Here is a 13,314-nt window from a genome sequence, read left to right on the forward strand (position 1 = left end):
TGGGGTCAAGATCTTGGGGAACATGGGTGCTTTCTTTCCAATGGGGTGTACTCATTTGCCGTTTGTACACCTGACAGGCACACTTTGCTTTTAAGAAAAATTAAACTGTTAGAAACTCTGTTTCCTCAGACAGGCCTGTAGCAAACAGCTGGTGCCATCTGAAGTGGGAACATGCTGCTCATTTCCTGGCTGCTAAAAGAAAGATGGTGTTTAACCTGCCTTTCAGCCACTCTGTTACACTTAACAGCAGAAGCTTTTGAGTTTTAACCACGGAGCCAGTGATTTGAATAGCATTCAAATTACTAGCATTCAATTACTTATTACTAGTGAATGACCCCTGAAGTGAGTTGCCTGACTTTCAGGCTGTGTTACTTAGAGCACTGCTGATGTAGTTGTCAGTGTGGTGGTTTTACTCAGGTGGGCAGCCGAGCTCCACCACAACCGCTCTCTCACTCCCCCTCTCCTCAAAGAGGAAGGGGGAGAAAATACAACACAGAGAACTCGAGGTTTGAGATAAGAAAGGTTTAATTAAAGGGAAAGGGAATGGGAGAAAAAAACAGAGACAAAAGAAGCAATCAGTCCGCGCGGAAGCACAGAGAGAGGAAAAATTATTCTCTACTTCCCATCAGCGAGCGGTGTTCGGCCACGTCCTGGGAAGCAGGGCCCCAAACGCGTAGTGGTTGTTCAGGAGGAACAGCCCCCTCCCCCACGAGAGCCCCCCCTTTTATTGCTGAGTGTGACATCAGGTGTTATGGAATATCCCTTTGGTTGGTTTAGGTCAGCTGCCCCAGCAATGTCCCCTCCCCATCACTTGCCCACCCCCAGTCTGCTGGCTTTTGGGGGCTTGGAAGGAGTCCTGATGCTGTGCCAGCACTATGCAGCAATAGACACAACACTGGAGTGATATCAGTGCTGTTCCAGCTACGAGTGCAGAGTACAGCACTGTGTGGGCTGCTGCAGGGAAAAGGTGACTCCAGCTCAGACAGACCCAACACAGTCAGCTGAGCAGAAACAGTTCTTGAAATATCACTGCTGTGGAGTTGTGTGCTGAATTAGCTTATTTGTAGTTGTGCAGAGGGGTGGGGTTGGATTGTTACCAGCCATGAATTGTAGGACAGCTGCCATGGAGGACTGGAACCTGTTAGAGTAGTGATTCTCGTGGCATGGCTAGAAAATGGGTGTGTATTAGTTAATTAGGTGTGTGTTAGGCTCTTCTGGGCTGTGTGGGAATGATTAGGCCAAGCATTTTAATCTTCAGTCTAGGATGCCATGCTCGAGTACACGTGGTGTGCAGCTGCTTCCAGGGGGGATGTGTGCTGGAAATGCCAACCTGCACAAGCACAGGCAGCCTTGTGCTGCTGACTAGATTTTAATAGAAGACTGGTGGAAGTGTCAGTTCAGAAGTCTGCAAATGTCCTGTGGGACAAGACTGCCAGTTAAAGCAGTTACTCTCAGAGCAGGAGGTCTGGGGAAACGGATTGCCAGCAGTTTTGAACCAGTCCAAAGTGTGAGGAACACTCGGTGGGGAAAAATGAGCAGTCTGCCTGTCCACTGGGTACTGGCAGGTGGGAGTATTAGGGTATGTTCCTCTGCAGGCATTTCTGTGGTAGGCTGTTACGCAGTTGCCTGTGTCATGAGGATGTTAATGCATCTAATCTGGAAGGGATTTAGGAAGAACTGATGTTTTTACAGCTTTTTTGTGGTAAGGCAATGTACAGAACAGGTGACTCCCAGAGGCCCCGTAGTGGCATCTAAGTGGCCCCATAGTTCTGTGAGGAAAATCACCTGCACATCAGTTTTGGTCTAGCAAGAAGGGCCAGTGTGGTCAGCAGGTTCATCAGCTATGGTGTCTGACAAGGCAGTACTAGTGCAATCCACTGCACCAGTGTGGCATGGTAGCTTTTTTCTCTAAGAACTTGAAAAATGCAAGAGATGTCTTATTTTGTTTAAATTTGATTTACCGGAGGATTGGAGCGTGAACACAGTTCTTACCTAGTGGGTAGTAAGGGCTTGTGAGGGAATATTTGTTGAAACGTGTTGTTAGAGGACTGTCGTGTCATCTCATGAGCAGACATGTAGAAGTGTTCTAGATCATGGAGGTTATGAACTAATTTTGAAGTATGTGGTGGGAGGGGAGACCCCCCAGTGCAGGTGGGGAAAGCTCAGTGGACTGGTCCTGAGGACAGAAAGAGCAAAAAAGAGAAAAGTTTACTGGGACTAGGCAGCCTGCAGGGAGATGCAGGTCAGTGGCAACCAGTCATGGGTTTCAGGTAGGAGGTTAGCAGCAAGGAAAATAATATGTGCATTAATGCAATGCAACAACAGGGTCGCAGAGAAGCTGAACAGTGACTCCTAACAGCATATGTAGTACTTACTCTGGCAATACAATGTGGTAACGTGCAGTTGGTGCTGATGGCTGTAGTCTCTGCTGTTCTGACACTGTTCACTTGGGTCTCTGGAAGTCAAGGTGAGGATGAGGGCCAAAGGGCCAAACACTCTCCTTTCCCATGTAAGCAGTATTATGGTTGGCTGCCACAGTCTGACTATAATTCTGTGTTTTCTTTTTCCCCTTAGAGGATATCTGTTTCATTTTAGCGATGACGATATCTTAAAACAGATCACAGCACCTCAATAGTGCTTGAAGGCAGTCCCTTCAGGGCATGGTCTTTAGTCCCAGTGGAGTTGGTAGGCTCCGTTCCTGTCTGTCCTGCAGTCCACAGTGGCAGATGGTTGCTGGGAGCCTGCTGCAGAAGAAGCTTCTTGCCAGAGTGATGCTCACTGGCTGTTTCGGTGGCTAAAAGGCTTATTTAAAGAGCTTGGGAAGCTTGTTTTTGTCGTGCTTTAATGCTTAAAAAAAATACTGTCTTTAGCCCTAAAGTGTAGGGATTACCAGAGGCAAGGATTGAAGTCCAGTGTCTCAAGCACAGATAATTCTCAGGCATGGACTCTTCTTTGTCATTGACTAATACTTCTTGCTGCTGTTTTGATCCCTGTGACCACTCCTATCAGTGTATTTTCTTGCCTCCCTTTTGAAGGCATCCCAACAGGTCCATATGCTTTGTCTTGTATTTGAGACTTGACTTAATCTTCCAGTTACTTTACCAAACTCGTGAAGCGGTTTTCCATGCAGGGAACATTTTGCCAGGCTGCCTCGTGAACGCTGACCGTCTGTGAAGGAATGCATGCCTGCCTTAATGCTGCTGTGTCCATATTTATCTGCAGCAAAGACAAGGGGGAGAGAACTGATGTTTTCATCCACAAATAGACTTTCTTATTTTTTTTTTCCGGTAAAAAAATAAATCCCTCAATCATGGTAGTGAGCTTTCCCCTTCCTGGCTTAATGTACATACTCTTTTGTCTGAATAGAAAGGTACTTCAATATTATGTTAAGAACACATGGTATTTTGTAGGCAGCAGCAAATGGAAGTGGCTGTAGTGATGAATCTCTTACAGGGCATCCTTACCTGCCTTAATTTACACCTTGTTCCTTCTTTGCAAGGGTTGTGTGTATGTTCCTTTATGTTACCCTAGTATTAATTACATGCAAAACTAATTTGTTATGAGTTGATATTGATGCTAATTTGCCTTGAGTCATATTTCACATCTGTGTTGCTTGTTTTTTTGCTCTGAAAGCAGCTAAATACGAGTGGTTTAATACTTGTTTCACCAAAGCACTAGAGCTGTGTTCAGTATAACTAACGAATGGGTATTTTGAAAGGTGTTACTTTTTGTTCTAAAATGCACTGAAAGGTGAGTTTTGAATCGGTACAGCTCTTTTTTTGGTATTTTAGCCTTTGATTGTGGAAAGATAGTAATGAGGGGGGTGTTATTTTTTCCAGGGCAGCAAAGTACAGACCAGGGTTGGACTGCTGATGTTGCTTTGTACTTGGCTAAGCAACTGCTCAATTGCTGTCACACACTTCCTTCACAATCCAGCCAATATACCTTTTGTATCCTTGACTTGTTAGCAGATTAGAATGACTTGCCTAGTAGTTATTTGGACTGTCCATGTTAAAATCAAATGCTAATCTAGATCAGTTAGCAGGGATATTGCATGCAGTGCAAGGAAATATATCAGGGCAGGAGATGGAAGCAGCCTTTTACTGCCAGAGCTCTCTGTATGCTAATCTGCCTGTAAGATGTGCGTGTAACTTCAGGCACAGCAGAAAGCTAGGCCATCTTGGGGAGGGATTCTGCCAATTAAGTATTGTGTGTTTTTTTCTTTTTCATTTTAACAAGTTCATTGAAGTATTTAGTATGAATTAGGCTCTTCTCCAGAAGTAGGGGGCATGTTTCTAACTTGTATTGAAGCTTATTTCTATGCTTACTCTTGAGAAAAATATTTGACTACAGTACTCTAGGCTAAACTGTTATTTAAGCTAAAGATTTGTTTGGGAACAAGTGAATCTCTTAGGTTAAGCAGTACCACTGGTTTCTCAAATCCTTTCAATTGTAAGATAGCTTGTTGGTGTACTAATTAAGCTTGGTTTTAGATGGGCAAATAATTTTAAGAGGAAACTTAGACTGAAACAGCAGATTTGGAACAGAGAACTATGCGGTATGTTTTGTGCTTATTTAGTATCTCAAAAATCCTTAACAAGAGCTCTAGCTCACAGGGCAGATAGCTGAGAACCTTGGAGAAGAGGAACAGCTCGTGCAAGGCCTGTGTGCACTTCTACTTGGCATTTCCATCTACTACAACGATAATTCTCTTGAAAATTATAGGAAGTAAGTATGATGTACAAATAAGACTGTAGGGAAAGGTCTGAATGGCAGATAGTAGTTTAAGAGTCTCTTAAATACTTGGTTGAATATTTTCTGTGCATGTTCCTTACAGGATGCAAAGTAACTGGACCCCACTTTTAGCTAGGCAAAACAAATCATTGTTTTGCATAGGTCCTAACCTGTGTATTCCTAGGGTGTGAACAAATGCCAGTGTCACACTGAAAAATCCTAGGTGTTGAATGTTAAGCATGTAATGCAGATAAGACTTGAGGCAGATAATCAAAATTGTAACTGGGAAAACAAAAGCCTCACTAAGACGAGGGGAAATGGCCTCAAGTTGTGCCAGGGGAGGTTTATGCTGGGTATTAGGAGAAATGTCTTTACTGAAACGGTTGTGTGGCATTCGAATAGGCTGTCCAGGGAAGTGGTTGAGTCGCTGTCCCTGGAGGTCTTCAAAAAATGTGTAGTTTGAGAACTTAGTGTGGTATAGTGCTAAACTTGACTACTAGGTTAATAAAGGTTGGACTAGGTGACCTTACAGGTCTTTTCCAATCTGAATGATTCTATGAGCTAAGAATGTTTTTTTTCTTGAATTGTTGCACTGTGGTTGATTTTTCTCCTCTTTTTTTTTAGAGAGAAACTGAAACAGCTGATTGAGAAGAGGATTGGCAGGGAGAACTTCATTGAGAAGCTTGGCTTCATTAGCAAACATGAACTTTATTCCAGAGCTGCTCAGAAACCACAGCCTAGTTTTTCTAGCCCAGACCACATGATGTTTGATCATGAATTTACCAAGCTTGTAAAGGAATTGGAAGGTGAGATGTATTTTAATTTGTGGGTTTCCTTGTGATGAGCTGATGACTGAATTACCAAACATGCTGAATGTCCTATTAAAAGTAGTGTGATTATATGAAAATACAGCATTCTAAGAAGCACGGGACATGGATTGCTCTAAGCTATCATAAATCCAAACTTGCAGTTCAAATATTTTGTAAAATTATTCCCAGTACACATCCGTAATCAGGACTTCTAGTAATTAGACTTACTGTTAAATAAAACAATTCTTACTATGTGCTGTGAGTTGCCACACTGTGGCAAAGGAGTGTATTTGTCTGTGTTCACACAGACTGAAATGGGTGGTGATGGAAGCTCGACTCACAGAAGTACACAAGCCAGCACTTTGCAGATTTGTTAAGACAAATTATGAATAATGAATTTCCTGGCTTGTTAGAAAATAATGGGGACTCCATTCTTAATAAGGCTTCATCTACATATTGCCTTCACAGTCCTAAATCTCTTACTTGTGCAGCCACTTAGGCAAATAGTTGTAATGGAGCATAATGCAAGTGAAACACACCTTTGCTGATGGAAAGAACTCAAAACACACATTTCCTGTTCTGAAACTGTCGAGCAGTAAGCATGCAAACCTTCCTATAAAAAAAAACACTGCCTTTTCCTATTTTTAAGACTATTTTTTTTAAGACTTGACAAACTCTTGTCAACAGGTGTCATAAGTAAAGCTATTTACAAGTCCAGTGAAGAAGATAAAAAAGAGGAGGAGGTTAAGAAGACATTGGAACAGCATGACAACATTGTGACTCACTACAAAAAAGTCATCAGGGAGCAGGTAAGAGGCAGTCGCTCCATATCCCTGTTTTTGGAAGCTGTTTATACTGGCTTTTGGAGCTATCACAATGCAGATGTAGTAAAACAAGTAAGAAGGATTCTAGCAATGCGGGTATGCTTTAAAAACACTAAGGCCAAGAATAACTGGCTGAACTCAAGTGTCAGTGTTTAGAATACTGGTTAAGTTTAATTCCTTTCCTGAGGTACATCTTTCTCTTTTGTGTTTATTTCTCTTCAACTAAGTAACTGAGAAATGTGCAGCAACTTTTTTCAAAAAGGTGAAATTTTTATTTCTATGCTCTTGCTTCTCAAAAGATAATAGATGAAATGTGACTCAAAAGGAAACAAAGTTTCCTTGATCAAATTTGGGTATACTTGGTGAATCTTTTCCAATGGTAGTTTGCTTTTTTCTTTTTTTTCCTGCCACAGCTTAAATTGAGAAGTAAAGGAGCAAAGCTAAGTAATTTAGCTAAAGGGGAACTGCAGCAGGTTTTCATAGTTCCTGGACACAGCCTGCTGCAGTATACCTGGAATTAAGGGACACTTTTGAACCTCCAGTGAGGCTTTATTGAACATATGACTGCAATTACCACTGTTTCTTTCAAGACTTTGTAAGCAGACCAAATGTGTGCAGGATTCAGTGGGGTGGGGAGAAAAATTCAAAGATTTTTTTATCGTTGACTCTTCCTGCTGTCCCTGGTATGGAGATGGTGGAGCTCTCCTCTGAGAGATTAAGAATGCGTTGGTTTTGTGTGACAGACTGCTTCTATCTTTCCCCCGCCTTTTTCCCTAGGAAAGCTATCTACATTTGTATGAAACTTTTCTGCTAATCTGTCATAGGTAGCACTGACAATTTCTGTAACTAGTGATGTCTACTGGTGGAGTCAAGTTTTTTCATCTGTTTTTTTGTACCTTAGAGCATTGTATTCCAATGTTATTACTGAAAGTGCTTTCTTTTCCTTTCACAGGACCAGGAGCTTGAAGAATTGAAACAACAGGTTAACACTTTAAAATCTCAAAATGAGCAGCTTCAAACAACTGTTACACAGCAAGTGTCGCAGATCCAGCAGCACAAAGACCAATATAATCTCCTTAAAGTACAGCTAGGTATGCTTCAGAAAGAATAACAGTAACCTTGCTAGTGCTGAAGATTGTATGTAGTTTATGCCAAGCTATAGAACAGGTGCAGCAAATAATCCTTTGTCATTGCAGACATGCTGCTTTATTACACAGTATATGAAAATTTCCCATAGAGATGAAGACTTTGGGGAAAGTCGATGTTGAGCATTGCTATAAACTTCATTTAAGCATCAGATTTGCTTTAACTAAAAATATTAGTAAGGTATTTTTAATAATATTAAAATACAATTTAATATAAAATAGAAATAAATATAAATAACAAATATAAAATATTAAATCATAAGTTAATAATACTTAAAATATCTTACTTTAAATGCCTTCAAACTACAGAATAATGTGCAGTGAGAACTGAAAGGACAACCTGAAAATGTGGTGGAAGTATCACTTGTTTTTGATTTGTGCCCAAGTTTTAGGAGTCTTGCAATACTAGTTCCTTTCTCAGAACGGCCTGTTAGTGTATCTTGAGCTAGGGCCTACCTGCCATGCTGCTACCTGGGAAAACAAGCACCTAGAGAAGATGGCTACAGCCCAGACAATCCATTTCCATGGACACATGGAAATACTGGGATTAGAAATAGCTTCTGATCTGATGGTGGTGTTAGTTCAGTTGCCCGCCATGAAAAGACAAGCCCTTCCTTGCAACCCTAGCTCCTTAGCTGCAGCTGTGCTGGGTGAAGGGCTGGAGCTGATGCTGTGGGAAGTGGTGGCTACTAGGGAACTGCTGGTAGAAGCTTATTCCAAAACCGTTGTGCCCTGTTCAGTCTTAAAACAGAGGGAGTCCATGTGTGCTACAGCTTGTGTCTCAGAGTGAAAATTTGAATCAGGGAAGAATCTGTGGTATGGCAGATGCACAAGATGAAGCATGTCATTGTCAGTAGAGGGGGCTAATGGAATGCTTAAATCAGGACAGCACATGCGAGTTAATCCAAGGGCAAGATGCCTGACGAGCTGTGTGTGCCATTGACCTGGTTTGTTAGTATTAAACATAAGGTAAGGGAACAACTGCCAGTCATGCCAGTCATTATAGAATGAACTGTGTATGTATTTCTTTGGGTTGAACTGAATGGCTAGAGCAGCATGCAGATTAGTCACAAATAAGGAATAGCAAATTAGACCTTGTCCTTAGACTTCTGATAGAGAATTTTAAAACTCTGTACTTGGGCTCTTTACTTCAAATAACTTGTATTGCCTTGTAGGGTGAGGGGAGGAGGAGCAATGAATTCTTTGATTTTTGTGTTAAAAAACAACTTTGAAAATGATGTTAGTGAACTTTGTTATAATCTGTCTCCTAGGAAAGGACAATCAGCATCATAACTCCCACAGTGATACAGTTCAGATGAATGGCATTCAGGTGGAGGAAGTGAGCAAACTGAAAGAGGAGTTGGAAGAATGGAAAAACAAGCATGAGCTGCTGCAAGGGCAGTTGAGGGAAAAGGATTCTTTGATTGAAAAATTGGTAAGGTCTAACTACTGTCTCAGCAGATCTTGACAGGGCTTCTGTTTTTGTTTTAAAATTTTATTTGCCTTATGCTGCGAAGGTCATCACTGTGATGGCAGTCATGCAATCAGTTATGATTGCGTGCTGATAATAAGAAATACAGTGCAGGATGGCTTAATGGGAGTGTGTGTTTTTTCCTTACTTGTTTTCTGCTTCACACTGTTCCCAGGAGTAACCTCTCTAGCTCATCTGCTGTAGTGTAGAATCTGCCTTCTTTTGCTTGCCTTCTGCATCTCAATTGGTGAAAGATATATTTTGCTTCTACCTTAGAGGAGACGATTCAGTTGCGCTCTTGCTATCAGAGCTTTATGACATGCATTTATTAACCTGTTTTAACCTTTTAACCAGGGAACAGTGATTCAAGCACACAGTTCACTGTGTGTTTGGACAACATAACTATAGTCTGTTTAGTTGTCTGATTGATTTTTCTGTTGCTATTACAGAAGCCTTCGCAGTTGGAAACAGGAACAGAACAGTCTTCACAGATGAGCAAATCCAGTGGCTTGGAGCACAATAATGAACTACAGAAGGTGAACTTGTGTTGCTTTAGCAAAGCTGTAGTGAACAGCAGTAGCTTGGGATGGGAAGGGTCAAGTTTCAGGGAGTGTCAGGATTTCTGTGCTTCCTGATAATATTCATGGCCTTCCTTTGTGATGATAGTAGTGATCTTGGAGCGTGGAGATCATGTATCCAAAAATGAATTGCTTGCTTTTGCTAAGCAGTTTTAAGCCAGGAATAGAAATGTCAACTTGTGCAGACTTGAGAGATTTTTGTGTTTACCCATTGCCAAGTATTGTTAAGTGTTCATAAGAAAGCTTCCACGTATCAGATGTACAGCACAGAACGAGTGCTGATGTATCTGTAGGTTCAATGATTTAGGATAGCTGTTGTGCAAAAAAATACCTAGCAGTTTTGCAAAAACTTGATTGAGAATTGTGATTGGAAAACAAAGAATGCCCAGGCTGATGTGCCTTAGTGACTTTCTGCACAGAGTGGATGGATATCCACAGAGGGTGCCGGTGGGAGTGCTAGTGGGGTGAAACCCTGTTATAAACATCAGTCTGGCAAGTGGCTTTGAGCAATGCATAAAGAATAAATTTTTCAGAGTATGGGGTGGAAGTGATGTTTGTTGCTGTCTAGCTTTGTCTTCTAGAGAAATGGTTGCTGTGTTGTCACTAAGACATTTGCACCCTTCCACTCATGTAGCTAGTGCAAAGCAATTTTTCTGGTAGCATTTAACCTAACAAAAAGCTAGTGGGAAGAACTGCTTTGCTTTCTAAAACTGAAAGTATTTTCCTTTTTTGTTTTCCAAAGGAATTGGAAATGCTCAGGACTCAGATACAACTACAGTCTGCAGAAATCGCTAAGCTTCAGGCTGAGAATCAGAAGCTACAAGTAATGGTACTAGTAAAATACTTATTTTTTTCTTTTGAGACAAACTTTCCTGCCTGTGCTGTCAGTAGCATTTGTCCTAAACCGAGCTTGTTTAAAACATGCATGTCAGAAAGTGATTCCAATATTGTTTTAAATGAAGTAATGTATTACCTAGACAAATCCTTCCTGAGGAAAGAGTAGATGTTACTTTAGTTAGTGCTTTGCGAATTGTGAAGCCATTGGTCATTGGTGTTTTTACAGAAGTCCTTCAGTGTTTTAAGTTTCTACTGTTACCAAAGGGGAAAAACAAACAAACCCCTCCTGTGAAGCACAATGCATGATATAGTATACATTAGAGGGATGATTATTTTTCAATTATTGGAGGATACTACTTTGGAAACTTAGATAAAATTGTTTGGCAAACAGGTACAACTGTCTGTGCAGACCTCCAAACATAATATGTTACATGTTGAATACTAAATATTATATATTGAAAAAAATGGCCAAGAAAGCTGTTGAGGAAAGTTTTTTTTTTTTTTTTTTTTTAAAAAAAGGCAATCCTGTCCTCAGAACTAGCTAATGGCATTAGAAAGCATATGTTGAGCCTGCATACCTCATTAGAGAGTTGTGTGAACATCCTACTGACATGTTTCTGCAGCAGAGCTCATGGTTCAAGCTGTAGGTCTGTGGGCCACGTGAACAACTGGAAGGAGATCATTCAGTGATGGTGCTCAAGCAGAACAGGAGTAGTTGTTGTGTGCCCTGTTTGTAGCTCTGCAATGACAAAGATAAGGAAGCTGGGTTTGCTGAAACTCTTGCTTCTGGCTGGCTTGTTCTGACTTACGCATCACAGTATGATTTCAACATCACAAGAAAAGAACTTTGTGTGGGGAGAAGATCAAGTGTTTAATGCACAGATGAGCTTGGTGAGGAAGGGTTTTGATATTTTCCAGTGTAAAAAGGCTCAGCTGCCACATGAGATTCCATTTAACATGTGTTGGCTGTGTGTGCTTGTGTGGCAAAGGCACATTCAAGTGTTTCATGCTATCATCAGCTGTCAGGCCATTTCATTGCCATCCAACAGACTGCTAGCCTTTCCTAGAGCTCTGAGTTGAACGTGCTACAACAGAAGCAGTTGTAGCACGTTCATGCTGTGTTGGTAGTTTTAACTGAAAGACAGCTGCCACATTTTGGTAACCTTAATTTTGGGAAGGGCTGGCTTACACCACACTATTCCTATTTTCAGTAGTCACATAAAAGATGCAGATACTGCCCCATCTCTGCAAGTATTGAAGGCCAGGTTGGATGGGGCTTTGCACAAATGGAAGATGTCCCTGAACGTGGCAGGGGGTTGCAACTAGGTGAGGTTTAAGGTTCAACCATGCTGGATATTTAGCCTAATTAAAAATCAAAACAACAACAAAAAAATCAACCCTTTGGCACTTAAGAACCATTTGAGGTGAGAGCTGGTGGCCTGTAAGTGACTGAGTTGGCGTAGAAAATACTCTGTACACCATAATTTCTGTGAATTAAAGGTTATACCTTCTTTTTTGTGTACGCCTATGCATGTATTCAGACCCCAGAAAGTGTATGTCTGTTTTCTGATGCCTTCCAGTGTATGATGTAAATAACTACCATACCTTGGCTATGCTGTAGCGAGAAAGTAAGCTTTTAACATCTACAGGTAATTGTGTAATGTCTTGGCATGCTGACTTTGTGAGGCATTCAGTGCTCCTGACACTGCTTTTTCTTTTGCACAGAACACAAGCACAGATCCTGCATTAGGTGACAGCAGTGCAACAGCAGCAAAGAACTTGGAATTAGAGGGACGACTTGTGCAAGAAGTGAAAGATCTGAAGGTCAGTAGTGGATGAACGCCAGACCAGGTCACTTGACGCTCAGCCTTCAGTTAGGACTTGTGCAACTGGAAACGCTTTGGATGGAGGGGGTTTGTGCTGTCAGGATTTTCTCTTTTAGACAACAGAAGGGAAGTTGAATGCATCTCTTCTGTTGTTTTTCACTTGTGGAACTTAGGCCTTGCCTGCCTTTGAAGCCTTTAAAGATTTAGTAAGAAGGGTCTAGGAAATAGCTTTACTGTGACATGGACAACCTGACTTGACTGGGGGAGGGTAGTCACTCTTTAAAACTCCTACCTACCTTTCTCTTGGCTGGTAATAGGGGGAGTTTGGTTAAGGAACTGTAGGAGTGAGGCCACAGGACCGTTGGTAGGGATTGAGCTGTTACAAGTAGGGTATGGGAAGTGTTTGTAGGAAACAAAGCAGTTTTCCTTGCTTAAGGTGTGACTTGGTGTGGGCTCTTTCCTGTTGCCAGAATGAAGTCAAAGCCCTTTCTGAAGAAAAAGCATCACTAAAACAGCACCTAGATTCATCTAACAGTACAGTTGCCATCTTGCAAGATGAGAAAAGCAAACTTCAGCAAGAAGTTGCAGAATCAAAAAAAGAACAGGATGATCTTCTGGTGCTTTTGGCTGACCAGGATCAGAAACTATCTGCCCTGAAGAATAAACTGAAGGATCTTGGTGTACCGGTAAGCAAAACAATGTTTCAAGTAAGTTCTCAGGTCCAAGGCTCGCCTGAGCAGTCAGGGTATGACAGTGCTTTATCCAACACATCTGGTGAGGCATCCTCCTATAAATGTAGGGCTGTTGGATCTACCAAAGTTGCTTTCTGAACTTAAGTTGGCAGCTAGCAAGAAAATTGCCTCTTGGAAGAAGTGTTCAGAGGTACCTGCATAAGCATTGTGATGAAAACACCTTATACTATATCCATGTGTCTGGAATGCTATCTGACCATCTGCCCTTGCTGCTGCTTGTCCTGGCTGCCAGCTAGAATACAAAGGGTGGCATTGTGATGATCCAAGCAAGGGCTTGCTCTGCAGAAAATCCAAGTGATAACTTAGCAAGCAACTAAAGCTTTCTAGCTCTGCTGCAA

At 41.6% G+C, this 13,314-nt stretch overlaps 1 protein-coding gene across 3 annotated transcripts in view; it reads left to right on the plus strand.

Annotated features, from left to right (window-relative positions):
• USO1 (USO1 vesicle transport factor) overlaps positions 1-13,314 on the plus strand; it is a 32,763-nt gene that overhangs the window by 18,545 nt on the left and 904 nt on the right. For all 3 annotated transcript variants that reach the window (XM_084286263.1, XM_084286264.1, XM_084286265.1), the window contains 10 exons: positions 3,840-3,950; positions 4,610-4,728; positions 5,359-5,540; positions 6,231-6,352; positions 7,320-7,458; positions 8,784-8,947; positions 9,433-9,519; positions 10,304-10,390; positions 12,124-12,222; positions 12,695-12,910. In XM_084286263.1, the coding sequence (XP_084142389.1) occupies positions 3,840-3,950; positions 4,610-4,728; positions 5,359-5,540; positions 6,231-6,352; positions 7,320-7,458; positions 8,784-8,947; positions 9,433-9,519; positions 10,304-10,390; positions 12,124-12,222; positions 12,695-12,910 (1,326 nt within the window). The remainder of the gene's footprint in view (positions 1-3,839; positions 3,951-4,609; positions 4,729-5,358; positions 5,541-6,230; positions 6,353-7,319; positions 7,459-8,783; positions 8,948-9,432; positions 9,520-10,303; positions 10,391-12,123; positions 12,223-12,694; positions 12,911-13,314) is intronic.

The sequence above is a fragment of the Netta rufina genome, assembly GCF_964035555.1.
Source record: "Netta rufina genome assembly, chromosome: 4".
Classification (NCBI taxonomy): Eukaryota; Metazoa; Chordata; class Aves; order Anseriformes; family Anatidae; genus Netta; species Netta rufina.